The following is a 24,930-nucleotide window of genomic DNA, read 5'->3' on the forward strand; positions in this document are numbered from 1 at the left end:
AACTTACGGTCAGATGAAGAAGCAAGAAGCGGAGATTGCAGGTTCAAGTCCTGTCGGTGAGCCGTTGTATCTTTTTCGAAATTTTCATGATATTTACGGCTTATGTTCTTTCGTTCTTTGATAGTTCATGTTTCTCTAATTTCTTTCATCACATATGAAAATGTGATCATTTTCAGGTACAAAGATGTACCAAGCGATTTCATAACATCAGTATTGATTTCAACAGAGCAACACCTCCTTGTGTAACTGGTCTGCTCGGAACCTTGAGCGGCACTGATTGCTTCTTCATCTGACCGTAAGTTGCGGCAAACCCGAAGCAATCGACCATGTGCTCGTTCGGCTAAAATCCCGAGTCGATGGGTGGGGTTAGAGAAACAAGAGAGATCAATAGAGGGAAAGATCACATGCGGGATATACATGGTGTTTCGATAGAAGGTCCAGCAGTTGATCGGCAGAGCTCGATTGCTCGTGTTCGCCGGTTCCATCACGTTCACCGTGGTGGAATTGGCTAACGCGCCGTTGTACCGAAGCGGAGATTGCAGGTTCAAGTCCTGTCGGTGAGCCGTTGTATCTTTTTCGAAATTTTCATGATATTTACGGCTTATGTTCTTTCGTTCTTTGATAGTTCATGTTTCTCTAATTTCTTTCATCACATATGAAAATGTGATCATTTTCAGGTACAAAGATGTACCAAGCGATTTCATAACATCAGTATTGATTTCAACAGAGCAACACCTCCTTGTGTAACTGGTCTGCTCGGAACCTTGAGCGGCACTGATTGCTTCTTCATCTGACCGTAAGTTGCGGCAAACCCGAAGCAATCGACCATGTGCTCGTTCGGCTAAAATCCCGAGTCGATGGGTGGGGTTAGAGAAACAAGAGAGATCAATAGAGGGAAAGATCACATGCGGGATATACATGGTGTTTCGATAGAAGGTCCAGCAGTTGATCGGCAGAGCTCGATTGCTCGTGTTCGCCGGTTCCATCACGTTCACCGTGGTGGAATTGGCTAACGCGCCGTTGTACCGAAGCGGAGATTGCAGGTTCAAGTCCTGTCGGTGAGCCGTTGTATCTTTTTCGAAATTTTCATGATATTTACGGCTTATGTTCTTTCGTTCTTTGATAGTTCATGTTTCTCTAATTTCTTTCATCACATATGAAAATGTGATCATTTTCAGGTACAAAGATGTACCAAGCGATTTCATAACATCAGTATTGATTTCAACAGAGCAACACCTCCTTGTGTAACTGGTCTGCTCGGAACCTTGAGCGGCACTGATTGCTTCTTCATCTGACCGTAAGTTGCGGCAAACCCGAAGCAATCGACCATGTGCTCGTTCGGCTAAAATCCCGAGTCGATGGGTGGGGTTAGAGAAACAAGAGAGATCAATAGAGGGAAAGATCACATGCGGGATATACATGGTGTTTCGATAGAAGGTCCAGCAGTTGATCGGCAGAGCTCGATTGCTCGTGTTCGCCGGTTCCATCACGTTCACCGTGGTGGAATTGGCTAACGCGCCGTTGTACCGAAGCGGAGATTGCAGGTTCAAGTCCTGTCGGTGAGCCGTTGTATCTTTTTCGAAATTTTCATGATATTTACGGCTTATGTTCTTTCGTTCTTTGATAGTTCATGTTTCTCTAATTTCTTTCATCACATATGAAAATGTGATCATTTTCAGGTACAAAGATGTACCAAGCGATTTCATAACATCAGTATTGATTTCAACAGAGCAACACCTCCTTGTGTAACTGGTCTGCTCGGAACCTTGAGCGGCACTGATTGCTTCTTCATCTGACCGTAAGTTGCGGCAAACCCGAAGCAATCGACCATGTGCTCGTTCGGCTAAAATCCCGAGTCGATGGGTGGGGTTAGAGAAACAAGAGAGATCAATAGAGGGAAAGATCACATGCGGGATATACATGGTGTTTCGATAGAAGGTCCAGCAGTTGATCGGCAGAGCTCGATTGCTCGTGTTCGCCGGTTCCATCACGTTCACCGTGGTGGAATTGGCTAACGCGCCGTTGTACCGAAGCGGAGATTGCAGGTTCAAGTCCTGTCGGTGAGCCGTTGTATCTTTTTCGAAATTTTCATGATATTTACGGCTTATGTTCTTTCGTTCTTTGATAGTTCATGTTTCTCTAATTTCTTTCATCACATATGAAAATGTGATCATTTTCAGGTACAAAGATGTACCAAGCGATTTCATAACATCAGTATTGATTTCAACAGAGCAACACCTCCTTGTGTAACTGGTCTGCTCGGAACCTTGAGCGGCACTGATTGCTTCTTCATCTGACCGTAAGTTGCGGCAAACCCGAAGCAATCGACCATGTGCTCGTTCGGCTAAAATCCCGAGTCGATGGGTGGGGTTAGAGAAACAAGAGAGATCAATAGAGGGAAAGATCACATGCGGGATATACATGGTGTTTCGATAGAAGGTCCAGCAGTTGATCGGCAGAGCTCGATTGCTCGTGTTCGCCGGTTCCATCACGTTCACCGTGGTGGAATTGGCTAACGCGCCGTTGTACCGAAGCGGAGATTGCAGGTTCAAGTCCTGTCGGTGAGCCGTTGTATCTTTTTCGAAATTTTCATGATATTTACGGCTTATGTTCTTTCGTTCTTTGATAGTTCATGTTTCTCTAATTTCTTTCATCACATATGAAAATGTGATCATTTTCAGGTACAAAGATGTACCAAGCGATTTCATAACATCAGTATTGATTTCAACAGAGCAACACCTCCTTGTGTAACTGGTCTGCTCGGAACCTTGAGCGGCACTGATTGCTTCTTCATCTGACCGTAAGTTGCGGCAAACCCGAAGCAATCGACCATGTGCTCGTTCGGCTAAAATCCCGAGTCGATGGGTGGGGTTAGAGAAACAAGAGAGATCAATAGAGGGAAAGATCACATGCGGGATATACATGGTGTTTCGATAGAAGGTCCAGCAGTTGATCGGCAGAGCTCGATTGCTCGTGTTCGCCGGTTCCATCACGTTCACCGTGGTGGAATTGGCTAACGCGCCGTTGTACCGAAGCGGAGATTGCAGGTTCAAGTCCTGTCGGTGAGCCGTTGTATCTTTTTCGAAATTTTCATGATATTTACGGCTTATGTTCTTTCGTTCTTTGATAGTTCATGTTTCTCTAATTTCTTTCATCACATATGAAAATGTGATCATTTTCAGGTACAAAGATGTACCAAGCGATTTCATAACATCAGTATTGATTTAAAAAAATTGTCCTCAGGGCCGGTATTTTAAATTCCGAAACAGGTTCGATATGCCATTTATACGAGATCATACATATATGTGGTGCCTGCAAGGAAAATAATGCAGTTTTCTCCCGAGCAGACTTTCTAAAATGGGCGCAGCACCGTTCTTTTCACCCGAGTTAATATTGGTTGTATCATAGTACTTTTTTATATCTCAGCCCTATGCGTCGGTCAATCGGCGCCTGACTCTTAGGTAGGTAGGTAGGTAGGTAGGTAGAGTACTTTGTGCAAATAACTTTTTCTTAGTTCCATTTTTTTAAACTTTAGTATACTGCTTCTGCAATTTATTTTCCTGTACCGCATTCAATAAAATTACAACTTATTTGCTCCATTGAATCTGCTGCAGTCACCACAACAGCCAAGTTTTCTATTTTTTCCTTCTATGCGAAAGTTGCTTTGAATCTTAAAAACACCAAGCACCGAGCGAATTTTCCGGTTAGACAACGGTTTGTAAGACGTACATATGATGTCGAACCGCTGATGGTTGGTTTATAAACTCCGCGTTCGGATTGTTCCATAATGGTTGCCTAGCAGTACATCATCAATAACTTTTTTAATGTTTAAACAAATAACATACTTCCTTCGGCAAATTTGTTGTAAATAAAAATTTGCATCTTTTGCAAATGTGTATAGCGCAAAATACACTTTCTGGACAATTTAATTTAAAATTGATCGACAAAATAAAAAAAAATAGAAAAAAGCATGCTAAAAAATCTGTGAAACATAAAATCGGTTTTTTTATATTTTTCACGTAAAGTTTGTAACCTACACAAAATTTAAAAACATTAAACTCATATGTTTAGTATAATATATCTGAATCAAAATAAACTTATTATGGAGTTTAAAAAAAAAGGACTTATTTCAAAAATCGACCCAGTGTGACCTCTAAACATAAATTTTCTGAGTCACCGCTATATTAAAGTTTGTTTCTTACATCCTTATCTACCATTTGGAGGTTGAACCCTCAGAATTCCACACAAAAGCCAATTATGAGCCACCCTATTCCGCATGCTTTGAGTCAACTAGCAATTGAAACAATAGCCGCAATGATTGCTAATGACAGGAATGAAGATATTTACATTACAAAAGATGACATCGTGTTGCACACACGCAGAGCAAAGCCAACTCAAACTGTGGTTAGCATTTACACTGCAGTGCTGGCAGAAGATAATAAGTAGCAGCCTCATTTGTCATTTTACTGACAAATAGCTATCGCTTATGTAGAAAGTAGTTATATAAGAACATGACGAATGATTATGAATAAAGATTAACTCTTTTTCACCACTGAATTCTGCGTTGAATCGTTAATTTCAACATATTTTCTATTTGATTTAAGGATCGATAAGTTCCTTGATTTATTGCCTAACAGCACATAAAAGAAAAGCAATGAAATAAAAAAACAACTTAAAAAACTGAATTTTATACCGTGAAAAGCGTTGTTTGGAAACACTGCAAAAAGTGATGTGCCATGTCTGCATGTTTGGTATGCGGAGGCACATTTGTCTCAATTTTCATTGATAATTTCGGCCTCACCCTGGCGAAGCCTTTTCTGCTCTTTGAATGGGTGTACGCCTGGCGTCTAAGCAGAGCTGGGAAAGTTTTTCAGAACGAAAAGTTCACTGAGTTGCATTAGGAGCCGCTCGGGGAGAAATGGACAACCATGGACATATTCGCTCAAAGTTTATAATTAAAAAACAAGTTATAGAGCTAATTCAACGAATTCTTTTTTTTGGCATTTATTAAAATGAGCTCAATAAAAATTCATTGAAATAAAAAGATCTACTAATTACAAAAATATGATCTGTAGTTCAGCTCAGCTCTTTGCTAGGACATTATTAAAATCTACCAAAAAAGAGTCAGTAAAATATTGTTTAATTGCCTTTGGCCTAGCCAAAATTAAGCTCCTTGGTACTTGGTAATTAATTGAGTAAGTATGTGTGTGAAACCAATATTATATAATAGTGTTTGAGTTCTTCCAAATCAAATTATTCAATCGAAGAAAAAAAATTAATTTCCTGATTTTTTCCAATAAAAACTATTATCGCTAGATATTGGAACTTTAATGCTTCTTTTTTTGAAAGTTAACTTGTTTTCCTTATTTGAATGTTTTTTTTTTAAATTTTTTCAATAGTACGAACTGCAAATCATGAATTTAATTTGTATCAACAAAAGAGATGTAAAAAAGTAAAAGTGATTGATTAATCATTTCAATCTGACACTTCTCCAGCTTAAATTAAATGACAAAACATAAGAACGACCAGCTGTTTAATGGTGGCTCCAGAGAGTTGAATGGTTACCTGAATGGTTACCTAAATGGTTACCTTTTTTCTATTTGTTGCTCAATATTCATATGGTTTAAACGTAAGATCTCAATCAAATCCGAAACCTCAAAATTCAGCAAAGTTGAGTTCCGCAGAAACAGTTCAAGAAATGGAATGTAAAAACTGGATAAAGCAAACATTTTTGGTTGACTATAGATTTTCCAAAACTGCCTTTCATAACATTTGTCTTAAAAATTGTAAAAAATATTTAAAAGTATCATCAGGTTTAACCTTCTTATAATGAAGTTTCTTATCCTAAATCCTAAATCTCATCGATATTTTTCAAGTGACCTACGTAAATTGCATCATCCAAACAGTCTCAGTAGCTGTTCCAAATCGTGAATAACATTACTGTGCACTTTCATTTCTGGCCACATAACAGTTAAACTTATAATTAAAGTGCTTGGGGTTGAAAAGTGAAAGATCACATATTTATTAGCTGCCAATTTCGTAAAGCTTATTATGAATTTGAAAATTCGAGATAAAGGATAATATGAGTTTTTTAATAATCGGGGGTGTGGAGTTTCGGGAAGCAACAATTCCAATTTTTTAATACGTTTTAGACTGTATTAAAATATTTCTGAAAGTTAACAATTGTTTAGAATAAATCTTATGGGATACAAAATTAAATTGCTTACGTTTAATGCTTCTCTTAAATAAACTCCTGGATCCGACCTACAACTCTTCTGCGTGACTTTTCTAACCTCCAAACACGACTTTGTATCAATTACAGCACTATCAGAGGACCTATTATGATGATCACTTTTTGAATACTTTTGAATAATATTTTTATCATTAAGAATTCACCTTAGACCAACGATGGTCGTTCCGGATTAGCATCAATTGTAGTTTTCTGTTAGTCGTGCCTACGTGCCTTTTAGAATAATGTTACCAAAAGCTTATGTAACGAATTAAATATATTATTCTCAGAAACTTTGATTCTTAGATTGATCTTTGATTTATTACTTGTAACAAATGGCGTAAAACTTCAAATGTATAGCTTCTAGTTTTCTACCTCCTATGATTATTGTTATTATTTTACGTGCTGCATTTTCGAACATTATTGATGTTAATTTACCGAAATGTCATAAAACTGCTGTTGAGTTTCGCTGAGATGAGACGTGTCGACTCCTAGTCGTGACACTCCCCCTCAAGTATGACATCTCAATGGCTTACTTCTACTTTACGTCTAAATCTATCAAGACTTACTTAACGGCAGGAAAATATTTGTGGTTCGTAGTTGCTGTTTTTCTTCTTCTTCAGTTGATATTACTGTTTCCATGACCCGGCAGTATCTTGAAAGATCTGGATCCACTATAAGTAGATTTCACGATTACTCATTGGTTTTATCAGATCCAACATCTTGATCGTCTAAAAATTTTCGGTTGATAAAATCATATCCAAAGTTCTGAGTTTCCGCTTTGATTCTAGATCGTGGTACGTCCTGATCCGCTATTGATTTCCAGATAGATGTGAGCCAGTACTTGAGTATCTGAGCAATCTAAAGTTATCTTCCGCCCCAAAACGGCTTTCCATGGTACCTTCAGCCGTTCCTCATGCGTCCCTACCAAGTGTGCGACAGTTACAGGTAATTTAATCTGCCCATCTTTCTTCTCCAGAATGCTACGGTCAGTCAGAAATATTTCTGTAACTGAATAAGTCATTTTTCCACCCCATCGTTTTTCGGTTTTTTGTTCAACTAAATCATACAATGGTCCAGTGATGTCTATCCCAGTAAATGAAGAAGGCTGTTTGAATGGCGAAGAACAAGAAATTGGCTCCACATCGATCGGATAATTTTGCATCAATTTGAGATTATTATCTTTTATTAATGAGTCTCGTTGTGAATTTGAATGCCATTTCAACCCAAGAAGTACAAGTCCAAGTAAAAGTACAAGTGTGAGTGACTTGTTGTTGGGTAAGTAGCATTTGCGGTACCCAGAACGAGAGAATTTCTCACAACGATCCAGACAATTAGTTTGCGCGCGAGGAATCGCCCTCGTTATTGTGCCATCCTGATGATCTGGTCTTGATTCAAGTGATACAGATGACTCAGAAGAATCCAGATTATAAATAGGAAGAAAATCCTGCGCTCCCGTTTGTGCTGCTTCAGTTTCGCGTTCAGATTGAAATTTGCGAATATCATGATATCCGAAGAAATTTAAATTAGAAGTTTCCCTGCCTCCATAAACAAGCCATCCAAGGCGTGTTTTCGTCCCGACTGGTTCGTGCATTTTACCTTTGCGGCCTTTGAGAGCGTAGCCAAGATTAGCATTATTAATCCCAATGAGAATTTGTGGTTGAACATCACTGTAGGATTCTGCTGGAACACCTCGCAAATGTTTGTACTTCTTACGAACTTTTTCCATGTGCAAAGATTGTTGGAAAAGATCAAGGTTTTCGACAGTATGAACTTCGTTCAGTCGATATTTCCGCTGATGATTACCGGTTCCAGATATCTCCATAGTAACATTCTGTGAGTTCTGTTCTGTTCTAGTCAGGGGCGGTCCTAGAGTCGGCTCTTGGGGGGGGTGATTTTCCAATTTTCAAAAATCAGTCAAAGGAACGTTAATATCTGGTGAAAAAAACAATCATTTAGTGAGCGAAAGGAGAGGGAGGGGTTGCCGGGGGGGGGGGGGGTGTTATCCCGTTATAAAACAACCAGCGAATCTATAATAGGTAACCACTGCGAGAAAATGTTGATATTTTTTTTATTTGTCGGTATATCAGGTATTTAAGAATTGTCATTTTAAGAGCCTTTTAAAAAATTTCTCGTTATAAATGTATTTTTTGCAATGAAAATAATACACACGTTGTTGAGAGATGAACACGTAGAAAAAAAATCAAGTTATCTTCATTTATTTCCTGAGCTTCTAAATATTAGAGCTCTGGTATTTTATAATTTATCGAAAGTATTTTACTTTTCACCGATAAGCCCGATAAACAAATTAACAAACATAACTAACGGGCATTGAATTCTTCATAGGGGTATTTTACTAAATCGTGATTTGGAAATAGTATTATATTAATACTTAAATACTTAATAGTATATTAGAATTATAATTTTCAAATTTTTCAAACACAATATATAAAATCAACATTTTAAATATATATTAAGTAGAAGAAACCGATTAAAAAAATCAGTTTCTAAATTTTGGAACAGAAATTTTATTTGATTTGCTCTTGAATTTAAAGTTTTCATCAAAAATTTTCAATTTAAATTGTATTACAACAAATAAATTACAAACAAAAGTGATTAATCTTTGTTCACCTCCACATAATTACCAATTTTTTAAATAATTTTGAATTATAAAGAAAATAATGAAATGAAGGGTTAATTCTGAATGTTAATACTCTTCTTTAGTTAACAGTCTCAATAATTTGCAAGCTAAGCTAAATTTTAAATTAAAATTTCAATATTATTGTGTAGATGAGCTGAAAGCAGTATCGGTGACATAATTGCTGTAGATCTATAGAAATCTAGGAGTGTTGGTTAAAAATCGCTAAAAGATCTTCTGACTGTTTTGCATGGTAGAATGCCTTGTTGCCGAAAATATAGTGGAATGCTAAGGAGAAAGTTTTAATTCACAAGGGAAAAATTAAAACCGTGGCAAACTGATTTTGGAAGCTTTTTGCGTCTTAAACTCGATTTTTTGTCTATTTTTTCCCTTCTTATTTTCTGGTATTGAGTAATTTTAAAACTTAGCAGTTCAGAGTGAAATCGATGAATGATAATTGTTGAAGTAACTAACCTGAACAACAAGAAAAATGGTAAATCTTTTCATTATCCTTTATTTATTCAACGATGCAGGTCAGAGGGAAGAATACTAAAAAGTTACAAATTCCCGAAAAAAACAATACAGATTTCGTCTAGATAATCTTCGTATTTTACAAAATGGGGATATAATTTTTTCTCATGGTAAATTACTCACAGTCTTTATGAAAATTGATCATTAATTTAATACCTTTTTTTCAATTTTTTTTTTGATATTTTACACTTTTGCTAAAAATGCACAAATTTCTGCAATGAGCCTTGTATTTTCAAGATTTGTACCGGAAAAAAAGCGCTGATAAAATAATACAAATTTGCATTTAGAGCTCCTAAATAAGTTGAAATCAGTTTCAAATTCTTTGCACTTCGGAAAATGTGAATTTTATTTTCCTGTGTTATAGTTTTGAATGCAGATTTTGCGTTCTAGAGATGAGTTTTTGAATCTCTATCTCCAACACCAATTCCTGAAACAGCTGATATAAATACTTTTTTGTTCCTTTTTGGCACTAAAAACTCATAGGAAACGCAAAAGTCATAAAACGTAATCTCTTTCTTCGATTTATTATTGCTGAAATCTCTTGAAAGGTTTTTTTTTTAAATTTTTAAACTCTTCCCGATCAGGAGGAAAAATCAAAATTATATCAAAATGAGATTTTTTGATACACAATTTATTTCTATCAATATGAGTTATAATTCAGTACTCGTAGGATGTTAAAATATTTCAAATCATATAAAAAGTCTATACGATCATAGCTTAATTATATCAGTTTTTGATATGCTCAAATCAAGATTATATCTCATTCAGATAGCATAGCTTGATATTGGGCAGAACAAAATCTTACATAATTATAACTCGTCAAGATATGAATGCTTCGAGTAAAATTTCTAGAGGAATTTCAATAACTCACATAGTTTGCTAAAACCATGCTCAATTTATGGTTTCCCAAAAATTGAATTCAATTTTATGAATGGGTTGAGCGAATTTCATTAAAGCACGGTTTGGGCCGTTGACTTCGATGTCCGTGTTTAATGGAATGTTGTATGCATATTAAAATAAGATATGATCATAATATTTTATAACAATTTGAAGCAAATTCTTTATCGTTGAAAGTGAGTTCAATCCTGTTCGAGAAATTCAATCAAAATAAGATATTACCCAGTTTTAGGAAACTTATAGTCGAAAACCTTGAGATCCAAATTTTATCTAAGAAATATATAAATATCTCCTTGAAATATGTTTTATTTATTGTTTTGACATGCTCTCCTGATCGGATTACTATGAATATTTTATATTCGATTTTTGTTTGGCAGTACTTGTATTTTTTTCACAGTCATCCATAACATGAATGTTTGATGTAATACATTTAAAACAGAATTAAATAATATCAGATCTAAAATTTAAATTTTTGTTTTTCAATTTCATAATATAGGTTATTAATTTTAAGTTTATAATTCATATTTGAATGGTGGATTAATTGAAGGTGAAAAATTCTCGCGAAAGAGAATCTCAACTGTGATTCAGAATCTGATTTTTTATTTTGCAATTGAAGGCAATAAATGTATGATGAAAGCAGAACAAATATTTGAAGTATTTCAGTGTTATAACCATTTTCACCCCCCTGTATGACTTTTCCAAATTTTTCATTTCATTCAAATTCAAAACAAAATCAAGAATTCAGAAGCTCTGAATTTTAAGCAAATACTAAAATTTGTTGCGATTTGCTTGTGTTAATTGAGGCCTATGAGGGAAATTAGTGACAATTTAAAAAAAAAAGTTGTTTATTAATAGCAAATTCCAAATCAACACTCAACAACAACCTTTCGTTGAGTAACTTATCAACAAAAGTTATTTGGTATAATTCAGTCCAGGAAATCCTAAGTTACAGCTGCTTGAGTTTGGTGAACCGACTTTTTTCAATATTGAGCCTTTTATGTGATAAATTAACTTTTTTGTGGAATAAACACCCCCACGGAATGGAAAATTTTTAAAATTGGAAAGCACATCTACTAAGAAAAGTTCCAACTTTTTATAGAAATTCGAGCATTTGCGGGTATTTTGTAACGGATTTTTGCCGCTTGGGGGGGGTGATCACCCCGATCACCCCCCCCCATAGGACCGCGCCTGGTTCTAGTTTTGCTATTGGCCCAACGTAAACATAACGATTCATCTTTACCTTCAACCCCAAGCTCGGATGCAAGTGTTGATTCGATCAGAGTTAATGAAGAACCATCATCCAAAAAGGCATACGTGGAAACGCTTTTTTTGGGGCCGTACAACGTCACGGGGACTACTCTAAATAGTGCCTCATTGTTGGAATAGTGATGCAAATAACACTCGCGTGAAGAAGGATTAGAAGTAATTTGAGACTCTGGAGTTGCGGTGCTACTACTCCCAAAATTATGCAACAATACATGGTGTTTATAGGAGCATCCCTCTTCCCCACAAATCTTCTGAGACCTACACGGAGTTGTGTGATTTCGTAGGCATATTTTGCAAAGCCTAAACTCATTCACAGCCGACAAACGAGCGTTATAGCTGAGAGCTTTGAAACGTTTGCATTTTTCTACGTTTGAACAATCGCCTCTGCAGATTTTGCAAAGTTTCTCGGAGAACTGCTGTTTAGCTGGGAATTTGGCTTCAAATTCGGAGCGTGGACTGTTCCTGAGCTTAATGTTGTGCGGTTCATTTAATGAGAGCTTTGCGATTGGTGAGACAGTCTCAGCTAGTTCATATAACCAATTAGAGAACGTGAAGAGCGTTACGTGAGTGATCGTGCGTCTGTACTTAAGCCAATCGACTTGGTGCGATGTTGGAAGTTTTTCCACTAGTTCTCGCAAAAGGGAAATGTCGTACGTGAATTCATCTAATTCGCACGCTTCAATCGTGGCGCACAGATTTTTAACCGTAAGAGCGAATTCAACAATGGTGTCAAGCTGATTTGCTTGAGGGGATGAAGAGTTCCGAATTTTGGTTACCAGGTTGAAAATAATTACTTCTGGATTTCCGAACAACATTCTAAGTGTGGAAATAATGATTGGTACGTTGGCAGGGTGCATCAGCATACATCGAACTGCGTCATGCGCTTTGCCTCTCAGACACTGTTGGAGTCGAATAAGGTTTTCGTCTTGCGTATATCCACACATGCTAGTAGTTGTGTTGAAAGTGGAGATGAATAAGGGCCACTCTTCTGCAACTCCGCTGAAGCAGGGTAACTCGCGAGAAGCTGCTTGACGTGCTGCCACTTGGCTGCTAGAAAGATCATGATTGTCAGAGTCTCTCCGAGACTCTTGGGTATTCATCTTCTGCGGGGTAGAGCGGTGTGGTGGAATGAAAAGACCATCTCCAATAGGTTGCATCATCGGATAGTTTGTGTGCTCTCGATCGTTATGTACTGAACCTCTTGGACCGAGCTGTTGGCGATCCAGTGTGTGAACGTCAGCAAACTGGGTCGGATTTCCATCATCAGGTCGTCTTCTGGATTCACAGGATTTCATCTGTTCCGGCTTTCCAGAATCAGTCAACCACTGTGCCACCTTATCCTGTGATTTATTCAACGGCTCAATTTCATCGACTGATATCTGGGAAGAATCGCTGACAATTTCTTGAAGTAAATCGAAACGTTTGTTGAGATTATCCATTTTACGCCTATGTTCTTCTTCTTCCAATCGCTGTACCTCCTCCAATTTTTGTAGTTCTAAAACGGCTCGGTTATGAACTACAGAATGTCTGGAACTTGGAGCCCGATGAGTTTGTTGAACTGGAACGCCTTCGCGAAATTGATTGTAAGGATAGGTAGCTGGGATTCCAGCTATTAAATTCGCCGAGACAGTAGCTTCTTTAGATAATGTTCCGGCAGCAGAAACGGTTGTGTTGTGAGGAATCAACAATTTTTGATTTGCATTTTGCGATTCTACTATAGAAACACAGTTTCCTAAGCTAGCAAGGGTGATTGAACTATCCTCTATGTTCCGGAGTAGTGGGACCGACGAACTGGCGATGGGGGGAATCACTTTTTCTGGTAGATATAATATGGATGCATTCATAAGGGACAAATTTTTGGGCAAATTATTTTCGTTCGTAGCAAGTTGGAGATTTTTTGTACCGATGGTATCGAGTGGAGAATTCATTGTAACACTTTTTATAACTTCTTGCGGCTGGGACAAACCTCTTGAGATATGAATGACACTTACATCATTTTCGTTGCATCCAGCGCAGATCCACGGTTGGTCGTCAACCTCCTGTGTTACTCCTACACAACTGAAATGGTACCAGGATTCGCAGCTATCGCATTGCACCATTTGGTCCGTATCTTGATTGGTGCAAGCTTTGCACCGGTTAGCGGACTTCGATACCATCTTCTTAGTGGTTCCTCCACTCTTCAGGGTAGCAGTCGTTTTAGTAGTCTTACGCATATTGGACTAGTAAACAAATATTTTAATGTGGAGTTTCGGGAAGCAACAATTCCAATTTTTTAATACGTTTTAGACTGTATTAAAATATTTCTGAAAGTTAACAATTGTTTAGAATAAATCTTATGGGATACAAAATTAAATTGCTTACGTTTAATGCTTCTCTTAAATAAACTCCTGGATCCGACCTACAACTCTTCTGCGTGACTTTTCTAACCTCCAAACACGACTTTGTATCAATTACAGCACTATCGGAGGACCTATTATGATGATCACTTTTTGAATACTTTTGAATAATATTTTTATCATTAAGAATTCACCTTAGACCAACGATGGTCGTTCCGGATTAGCATCAATTGTAGTTTTCTGTTAGTCGTGCCTACGTGCCTTTTAGAATAATGTTACCAAAAGCTTATGTAACGAATTAAATATATTATTCTCAGAAACTTTGATTCTTAGATTGATCTTTGATTTATTACTTGTAACAAATGGCGCAAAACTTCAAATGTATAGCTTCTAGTTTTCTACCTCCTATGATTATTGTTATTATTTTACATGCTGCATTTTCTAACATTATTGATGTTAATTTACCGAAATGTCATAAAACTGCTGTTGAGTTTCGCTGAGATGAGACGTGTCGACTCCTAGTCGTGACAGGGGGAATGTTGCTAAAACTTAATCATTATTGTACTGTAAACAAACTTAAAACTTGCCATGATTGCAGAACAATTCCATACCGTTATGCTTGTTGAACAAAGGAGTTTGACCATTTCTACGGATTAACGGATCAATCCTCAGGATCATTTTCTCAGGATACATTTAAAAATAATAAGGTCTACGCACTATTGAGAACATTTCAAAGCTTCTAAGTTCCCATCGCTTAGAATAATTCGTTTTGCATTTTCGCAAACTTTTCTACCTACAATTGTAAACATCCATATGATGAAGGTAAAATCAAACAACGCAACTTTTAAAGCTCAGGAAAGAAAAAATTCTTTCCAGAAATCTTAGTTGTTGAAAGTCTAGGATTAAACTAAAACAGAAAATACTGAGCCGAAAGTTCATGAAGTTAAGCGTATCAGTAGAACATCAAGCTTGAAGTATATGTCTACAATAAGGATTTCGATTTTCCCTCCTTGAGGGACACTCTAGGCCAAAGAACACAGCATGTAGCCTCAATAATCAGGCAATAGTTGACAGTGACATGACACGAAGAAGCCATATGAAATAACTATGTTTAAAGTTTTTAGAATCTAATCTTGGTACAAACCAGCGATCAATCTAATCAGTTCAAGGATGGTGGAGAGTAAACTCATAATTTCACCCTACCTCAGTGATTGAATTTTGCTGAGCATGAATTGATCAACCATCTCTCGCTCAACGCTTTACTCGGAAGCAAAGGTTGCGTTGAAGCAGCGAAAACGACAAAACCGATGATGCATACGCTCTCACATGGCCCGCCTTCACGAAGCAATATACATTCGAGGCAGCAAATCCAAAAAACCAAACGAATGGCTCTCACTCATCTCCTGTTACATTCTTTAGGGATCCGAATTCAAAAGGCAGAGCAAACCCGAGTCTCCTCGTTTGTGCCTGGATCGAATACCCGAGGTTTTTCTGCTGTTGCTATTATTGCACAGCAACCGCACGCAGGCAGCTAGTGTTTTCGTTTCTTTTTCCTCCCCCCTCCTTGCTCCATACGTTGCGGGCCTGTGCAATGCAATAAGTTCGGTTGTTGTCGTTGTTGCCTCAACCTTTGCGGCGAGGTTGAAGATGTTCTCCTCAACGACAGCTATCGGCTTGAGTCCATCAAATTCAATAACGTAAATGAGTATGTGTGTCTCGTCTTCTTCATGCATCATGTAGCAACCGAACGTTGAGAGAGTTCGTTCGGAGCAGCGAACGAATAGTGTCTCTCGGCAGGGTTGCCACCTATTTTCAAAAAATGTCTGGAACTATTGGTCCGAAATGTCTGGAAATGGGTATAAATGTCTGGAACATTGTAGTGTTGAGCTAGTCGGAGAGAACAAAATCGAAAAACGAGAAAAACGCCCAAACGTCAAATTTTTCTGATCATTTCACCGACCAGTTCAAACATTGATGCTTTTATTTTCTTTGGGTTATTGTATTAAGCTTTATCATGACTTTTAGGAAATTTGAAAAATGATATCACGTTGAACTTTTGTCGGTTCCAAAATGCAAAGTTTCAACAGCTCTATCCAGTTATTGGGTTAATCTCTGCCAAAATAAATGATTTTTCAAAAATAAGAATGCATTTGGTTGGTAATGCACATCACCAATCCTTGAAAACGAAACACATCAACCCTTATATTAATGTTTGGCTATGAAAAATGATGCAGCGACTATCTATCCTCCCTATAACAAGGTGTTGAGAAGCTTATTTAAATACTTAAATTTTAAAATAATACGTTAGATGAAAAATTAAAAGTTCAGAATATAAACCATCATCTGCTTAGCAATTCATATTCCGGAATCCAGATTCATTTTGAAATTCTTATTTCGGATCGCAGATTCATTGTTTTAAAACAATGGATTATAAATTGAAAGTGATCGGGATCCAAATTGAAAAAAAATAAAGTCAAAGATTTTGTTCATTTCTGATGGCAGACAGTCATATCTAGATTGGTAATATTGAAAAACCTTTTTTCATTGTTTAAACCTTTCTTTCAAGTAATGCAAAAAACTCAGATTAAAAAATGGATTTAGAAGGAGGAGAAATTGTAAAAGTAAAAGATATTTTAAGCACGACTAACCACAGCGTGAATACATTTGTGTATAAAATATCTTGTATGCGAACCATTCAGTGGATTCTAGGGTATTGTGACCGGAAGTTATAGATTATCGAAAAACACTGTAAATATAAAAAGCAAATTATTTAAATCTTCGTGTCGAGCATTTATCCAACGAGGCTTGTCTAGATTATTTTTGTAACAATAAATAACATAACTTGAGTACATACGATTTTAAACAAGATATCGTAGGTTTCGAAGTTTATGTATTCAGAATATCAATATTCTGATTTCACTTTTAGATTCTTTCTAAATTCTTTCTTTCTATTCTAAAGTTTTCGTTATTTCTTTTGCAATTTAACAATATATACCAACAGAGCTGCTGAATGTTAACAAAATAGTATTGATTAGATTTGAAAATTTTGAAGCGTTTATGTCTGGCGTAAAATTTGATAAGTTTTGATGTATGTAGATAATCCAGTTTGGAATGTTACGTAGGCACATTATTGTGAATTTTTAATAACTATTTGTTGTAGAATGAAGTCGATCAATAAGATGTTTAAACTAAAAACAAATGTAAATTGATTACAGTGTTTTCGTTTCTAGTAACTGATTCGAGTTAGGAAATATGCCCATTAAATAAGATCTTTTCAGATTCTGGCTTAGAAATCATATCAGTCTTTTCATTTCAGTCTCAGGTTTCAGATTGAAATAATAAATAAGCTCGGGCATGTTAAAAAACTTCTTGCAAACGTTACCATTTTGAAACCGTTATTTCTCTGTCTCGAACTTGGGAAAATTTCCGAAAAACCAGTCACTTTTCGCGGACGGGACGCCAGAACGCGTGTTTTCATGCCACGGAAACACCAAGAAAAGAATGACGAATGGCCGCGCCGGCTGGTCGCATTGTATTTGGATAGGCCTTTTCACACAGCCCAGTGATGAAATAAGTTCGGTACGAAATGATTCCAAATTCTCCCAGTATGGACGTTCGGACCGAGTAATGTCAAAAAACTAGACAGTTTTCGTCCGAATTCGGACGATTATGATTCAAACCTGGTCAGAGTCATTCGATGGGAACAAAACCCACTGGGCTGTTGATTAGAGCGAAGTGAGCTCGAGCAATTCTACTCCATGCACCCCAGCCAGTTAAAGTAGTCAATGATGCCAACATAGATTAAAGTTTTGAAAAAAAAACTTTGTCAATCAAAAAATGTCTGGATTTGTCTGGAAGAAATACTAAAAATCTGGAAGTCTGGATACCAAAAAAAAAGTCTGGCCGTGGGTCGAAAAGTCTGGAAGATCCAGACAAAATCTGGAAGGTTGACATCCCTGTCTCTCGGAGCAGATCCTCCTCATGGGGGGAGGTTTGAATGAATGTATATGTATCGTCTCCTGTATTACTGTACGAGGCCTCAAAGTGTGTATTTTAAATGCCTCTGATGAGAAAATGGTTGAGGATTTCAATCACTGCCCTACCTTCTAAGACACGAATGCCGCAGAGATGGTAAAGTGTCTCAAATAAAACAAAAAAAAAAACCCTACCTTCTAATATACTGCTTAATATTTCAACTTAGGATTCATTTTATAGTAACTTTACACAATTTAGGAAATCTCACTCCAGACCCACTGTGCTGGTACGGTTCTAAATCAGATTTTCTCTGCTCTTCTTTTCTCCCAACCCCAACAACAGGTGAAACAGCTGGGGAACAAGTCGGTGTCATGGGTACGAGTGCGGGACGACCACATCCTAACCGTGGACAGGTACGTAAATGTAGACACTTTTATCTGTGTGGATTTTCTGGTAAGCCTCTGTCTGTAGATAAAGCTTAGTTCTTTTAGAAATGGGACACTTTCATTTGCTAATAGCTCGTTAACTAGTTATCGGATATTAAAAATTTTGACAGCATTTTGTTGCCTATAAAAAGTTCTATTCGGCCTATTTTTTTCAAAATTTAAAATTTACGCGTTTTTGATAAATGTACGATGCAAGAGAAAAAGAAAAAAATAATTTTGCACAGTTTTCTTTAAAATTCGTCATTATCAAATTGATAGCTGACAAAACCGATGATTATTCCAAGAATGACTGAGTTTTTGTGGTGGATAAATATGCAAACACTGTCAATAATGTCCACAAAGTTCAAATCAAGCATTGGAGTGAAGCACATGATCGGCAACAACGGTTAAGGGTCATCAGGGAAGTCAAGTCTCATACCAGCGTTTTTAATTTTTAATAAGCGAAAAACTAAGGGTAGATCGCTGAAATGTCCAAAACAATTTTCTCCGATAAGCTGAAAGTGTTGCCTAGTGATGACTCATTGAAATCCAACCTAAAAAAAAACGTGTTTTGATAGTTCCAAAGCTCTTAAGCTGTAAAACCGGTACCGAAAAAAAAACGTTCAAAAATGTGGTCAAAAATTATCAAATTTGTTCATTTCGAAACAACTGTATCCACTCAGATGCTTCCAGTTTCTTTTAAAAGAGAAGTATTGGACCGAAAAGTATCAGAAATTGAAGAAGGAGGATGAAACCACCTAAATTATAGATTTTACGAAGTGTAAGTTGGAGAAACTGATCAATACCATGACTGAAAAAAGTGTGCGCTGGCCAATTGGAGATACCAAGAATAACGTAGAAATTTCTTTAACAAAAAACGGTAAATATTTTTTTTCAATTTTTTTCATGAAATATCATAACATTACCTTCATTTTCTTCATAGAAAGTATTTTGTTGAAACGAATAGTTTTTGAGATACACGCATTCGTAACTGTCCCATTTCTAAAAGAACTAAGCTTTAGTATAACCCGCATCTTAGCCGATGTAGGTGGTGTGACAAATTTTCTACCGAAGAGGTCACATAACGGCTGAATAAAACGGCCGTCGTCGGACGTCGACCATAATGCCTAATTGTCGTTGGCCGGTGCGCTTGGGCAAACAAACGCGATGATGATGACAGTCTGTGTCTCTCCGTGTTTCCACACCTGATGGCGGCAGGAGCACTAATTTATTTCACCAGCCAGCACCCTCACCAATATGCAATGATGGCCGGCGCTATCTGCTACTGCTAGCAAGAGAATAGATCTAATTGAAACTCGGTCTGGGGTCTGTGGAATCCCAAATGCGATCAGACCAATTGAGGTGGAATTTAGACAGTTCTGTTTGGCTGGATGCTGACAAAGTTTAGAGGGATTGGGAAGTGGGACGATTGTGTTTTCAACCAGCCGACGTAAAGCTGTTTAGCCTTCATGTTACATAAGTATTTATTGTCCCAGTAATTTTGTCGATTGGAGCCGATGTTTACTTGATCATAAATTATTCATTTTACTGGAACAGCTTCTATTATTATTGAAATAGCGCTTTTAGGTTTGTATTTGAGCACTGTTTCAATATTGGATGCTGGACAGCATTGCAATAACCAAAAAAGGGAAACTCGTGGTTTGATTACTACCACATTTTAAACATTGCAAGAGAATGGGAATGTTGTGTTCAAAATGGAGTGAAAAGGGTCGGTTTTTGTTCTTTTCCTGCCATATTTAACTCTTTCAGACCACAATTAAATTTGAAATGTGTTATGTAGATGTAAACAAAGCTAAAATCTTTATGCAGTATTTTTAATCATTCATTTTTGTGCATAAATTCAGTGGGTTAAAATAATCACACAAAAATATGTCACACTTTTTCAAGGATCACCTTCTCACTTTTTGAAAGTGGTTCAATTTCCATTACTTCATTTGTAAAAGATTTGTAAACAATTTTCACACATTTTTTTACAATTTAGTTGAAAATACAAAAAATCAAATTCAATCCCTTGATTCTTTATTCCGTTGATTCCTTGATTTTTTATTCTGTTAAGAGGCATAAATTTAAAATTTTATTCTTTTAAAACAACACGCACTAAACGTTGACCTCTGAAACGCGTAAATATTTTGAGTCATTTAATTTCTGATGTTGTGTTACAGAATCAGCCCAGTATGATGTTATTACTGATATATTTGTTATTTATACAAAAGTTAATTGAAGAGATATGTAAGAAAGTTAATTTTATCGGCTTAAGCCACAAATGGTTACCTAGTAGGCCTTAAAAAGTTAAAACAAATTACACATTGGAAATTTGATTACTCGTACAAGATTCAAATTACATTTTGAATATCAAATTTAACTGTGATTTGTGATTCAGAAAAACTCAATATGATTGACAATTTTTCAATGAAAATTTCTAAATATGGGAAAAAAGAGTAGAGATAAGATGAGAAATAATAAATGAAGATGAGATAAGATGAAGGAGGAATAAATCAGTTTCAATAAAAATAAAATAAAATAACAGTTATTTTAGTAGTAAAACTTCATGCATACAACTTTTAGAAATATTGAACAATAAAAACATGCAAAAAATATAAAAAAATTATCACTGATAGGTGAATTGATCAGAAAAAATTTACAACAAAATATGCGTATTTAAAGCGATGAAACATTGTAGAACATGCCATATTGCTATTTTGATATTTAAGACTTCAAAAAGCCCATGATCACGTTTTTCGGGTTATAAACCACTGTGCAATGCGTGGTGGGTAGAATAAGCACAGAGAGCGCAGATTGTCAACGCTGCTGCTACGAAAAATTGGTTTTTGATTCGACCTCTGGTAGAAAGACGGATTGGCACATGAAGCACAGATATTTAAGGTTAGTTTTAATGGCATTGCGGTGAATGTTACGACGAAAATTCTTGATAGAAGAATTGAAGATTGAAATTAAGGGACGGATAGATAAAGCAGATGCTTAGTAGGAAAAAATTTATAGAAGTTGAAAATGAGCCAAGCGCATGTTTTATGGAAAGCTTAAAAGGTGCGTTCTAGACCCTTTGTCCCGATTGGGAAGCACGTGCTTTACCAATCCATCGGGTTGGATGTATGGGTGAACGTAATTGCGCCTCTCGCTATTACTTCTCCCAGCCATTCAATTGATGCGGGACAAAGAGTATAGAACGCACCTTTGAAGCTCCCCATAAAACATGCTCTTGGCTCATTTTCAACTTCTATAAATTTTCTCCTACTAAGCATCTGCTTTATCTATCCGTCACTTAATTTCAATCTTTAATTTTTCTATCAAGAATTTTCGTCGTAACATTCACCGCAGTGCCATTAAAACTAGCATATTATAATACTCAACGGTGACTATTCGTTAAAAAGAAAAAAAAAGATATTAAAGGCTGTTGCTACGAACAAAATTGTTTTTGATTTGGCCTCCGGTAGAAAGATGAATTGGCACAGGTTTTAAATGCTGCTGCTACGAACAAAATTGTGTCTGACCTGGAAAAAAATGGATTAGCTTAGAAAGCGCAAATTTTTAAGGCTGCTGCTGATTATTTGTTTTGATTTGGTCTTCCGGTGGATAAACACGGAATTGGCTTAGGAAGCGCAGATTTTTAATGTTGCTGCTGCTGATTGTTCGTTTTGATTTGGCCTTCCGGTGGGAAAGACGAAATTGGCTTAGAAAGTGCAGATTTTAAGGCTGCCGCTGCTGATTTTTTGAGTTTATATGACCTTTCGGTGGGAAAAGATAGGCTTGTGATATAGCTCAGTTGGCAAGTCAGTTGCTACCTGAGCCAATGTCTGTGAGTTCGAGCCCAAGAGTAAACATCAATCACAGTTGTACCGGATAAGTTTTCCATTGACTGACCGCCAACTGCATGTTAACCCTCCAAGGCTGTTCGGGTCAATATGACCCAAAGCACACATTTCAAACATCTTTATCATCTTTCCAATATACTGAAGAACTGAGAATTTTGACAGACCAAGTATGTTATATCAAAATGATGATCAAATCAACGACAAAAAAAAAATTAAAATTTGAGTTTTGTAAATCTGTTCATTGGGAAATGAAATACAGCTAAGCATAGCCAAAATTGGATGTCGGTTTTTAAAAGTAAGATTTTTTTCTACCGGAAGATCTGAGATAGCAGTCAAAACTGTCATTGGACACCAACATATCTATACATTATCGAATAGATGGATTCTTGACGATTTCAAACATCAATGAAACACTCAAAAACAGAAAAGCTGTCAAAAGTTATGAGTGTTATAAAAATAAAATTGATTTTTCGGACTTTTTACTTTCTGAACCAGTTTTTGATAACCTTGTTATACATGTCGAGTTTATTCTGAAATGTTGAGTAATTAGTATGATTTACCTACACAATGAATATAATATGATCTAAATCGGTTAACATTTACAGCCAGAAGAATGCCTTCAAACTACAACTCTAATTTCCTCGAAACGGATATTTTGCGAGCGGCTTTGGAAGGTTAAAACGACTATAACCGAAACAAAAAAAGGAGGAAAAAGACGGAATGGCTTTGAAAGCGCAGATTTTTTGGTTTGGTCCTTCGGTGGAAAAAGACGGAATTGGCTAAGGAAGAGCAGATTTCAAGGCTGTTGCTGCTGATTGTTTGAGTTGATTTGGCCTTCCAGTGGAAAAATACGGAATGATTTTGGAAGCGCAGGTTTTTAAGGCTTCTGCTGATTGTTAGTTTTGGCCTTCCGGTGTACACAACGGAATTGGCTAAGGCAGTGCCAGTTTTTAAGGCTGCTACTGCTGCTGATTATTTGTTTTGATTTGGCATTCTGGTTGGGTAGGCTGTTTCTAAAAATACTATTGAATTATTCCGGCTCTCGAAAACAGAGACTGAGTGACAAGAAAAGCACAGTTTGGAAAAGCTGTTGCTAAGAATGTTTTCGGATTGTCCGCCTCTGGCAAACAAAGACAAAATGACAGGAAAAGCACACATTGATAAGGCTGTTGCGAAGAATATTTTTGGATTAGATTAAAAAATAAGAAAAAAATAAATAAAATTTTAAGATTTGAAAAGCTTTTGTGAATGGAATGTAGAATTGAGATGAAAGATGTTTGAAAATAATATTTTTGTATTTGAAAAAAAAGTCAGCAAATAAAAGAATCTATTGGTAATAGGGTTGAAAGGAAAGTAGAGGTGAGATGAAGGATGTGCAGAAATTAATGAAAATTGGTAGGGTGTAGAATAAAGATGTGGAATATATAATAAAAATTACGGATATTGATAAAAAATTGTTTCAGAGAAAAAAAAACAAAAATCGATGCGTGAAAAGTTTCAATTTAGAATAGAAATGAGAAGCAATGTAGAGATGAGATGGAGGATATGCAGAAAATAAATCAATTTCAATAAAAATAAACTTTTTAAAAACGACTGTATTTTGTTTGTTTAATAAATAGCCAATCAGTCTATCTAATCCGAACATGAAGATTTTATTCAACCGACGTTTCGGTGCTTGTTGGCACCATCCTCAGGGAAACTGGGATTTACAGTGAGGGGCAAAATAAAGTGTCCAAATTATTTTTTTTCAATTTCTTTTATTTTTCTGGTTAAAATTCAACGAAAACACATCGTAATCATTTTTAAAATATTGTTTATTATGTTCTTTTCAATTTTTGTTAATGTTGCGCTAAAAAAAAAAGAAAGTTTTTCTGATAGATAAAAAACAGTTAATATTCCAAAAAAAAAACAGGGGCAAAATAAAGTGTCCAGATCAGTACAGCTTCAAATAATTCAAACTGAAGGCAAACAAGAACGATTTAATAATGGGTATGGCCTCCTTCAGCCTTCAACACCTCCTGCAAGCGCTTCGGCACACTTTCAACAAGGTTGTGCAAGTGTTGTGGGTCGAGTTCCTCCCACGCATGCTCCATGGCATCAAAATAAGTATTTTTAATTTGTCACACCAGTCTTATCAATCAGAGCATCGAGGATGGCCCACAGATTTTCGATGGGGTTCAGATCAGGACTTTGTGAAGGCCATTCAAGGGGTTTGATGTGGCAGGAACGGAAAAATGACGTCATCAGATTGGCCGTATGCTTCGGATCGTTATTCTGCTGTAAAACGAAGCGCTCTCCGAGGCCCGTCTTGATGAGGCATACCTCGAGGTTTTCCGGCAGGATATTGCAATATGACTCAGCTGTCATGATTCCGTCAATTTTTACCAAATTGCTCACCCCACCCCAAGAAAAGCACCCCCCCACCATCACGTTACTTCCTCCGTTGCTCCGTGCTCGATACCAATCGAAAACGCTTACTGAAGAAGATAGTAAGTTGCTATCGAAATACCGGTATCTGAACTTTTCATTTACCGTGGTTGAATTAAAAGGAATCTTTCGATTGCTTTGATTCAGAGGAAAACATTGTTGTAGGCCGACGAATCCAAATTTGAGCTATTCAACCGGAAGAAGCGGGATCATATGTGGCGCAAGTCGGGTGAGGAGCTCCAAGACCGCCATATCCAAGGAACAGTCAAGCACGGAGGAAGGAATGTGATGGTGTAGGGGTGCTTTTCTTGGGGTGGGGTGGTAAAAATTTGGTAAAAAATGATGGAACCATGAC

At 36.7% G+C, this 24,930-nt stretch overlaps 1 protein-coding gene across 2 annotated transcripts in view; it reads left to right on the forward strand.

The window, feature by feature from the left end:
• The window catches only part of LOC129748113 (zwei Ig domain protein zig-8-like), an 870,358-nt gene that overhangs the window by 669,088 nt on the left and 176,340 nt on the right, over positions 1 to 24,930 (forward strand). For both annotated transcript variants that reach the window (XM_055742607.1, XM_055742608.1), the window contains exon 5: positions 18,215 to 18,285. In XM_055742607.1, coding sequence (XP_055598582.1) covers positions 18,215 to 18,285 — 71 coding nt within the window. The remainder of the gene's footprint in view (positions 1 to 18,214; positions 18,286 to 24,930) is intronic.

This window comes from Uranotaenia lowii, chromosome 2 (genome assembly GCF_029784155.1).
Source record: "Uranotaenia lowii strain MFRU-FL chromosome 2, ASM2978415v1, whole genome shotgun sequence".
In the NCBI taxonomy this organism is placed as follows: Eukaryota; Metazoa; Arthropoda; class Insecta; order Diptera; family Culicidae; genus Uranotaenia; species Uranotaenia lowii.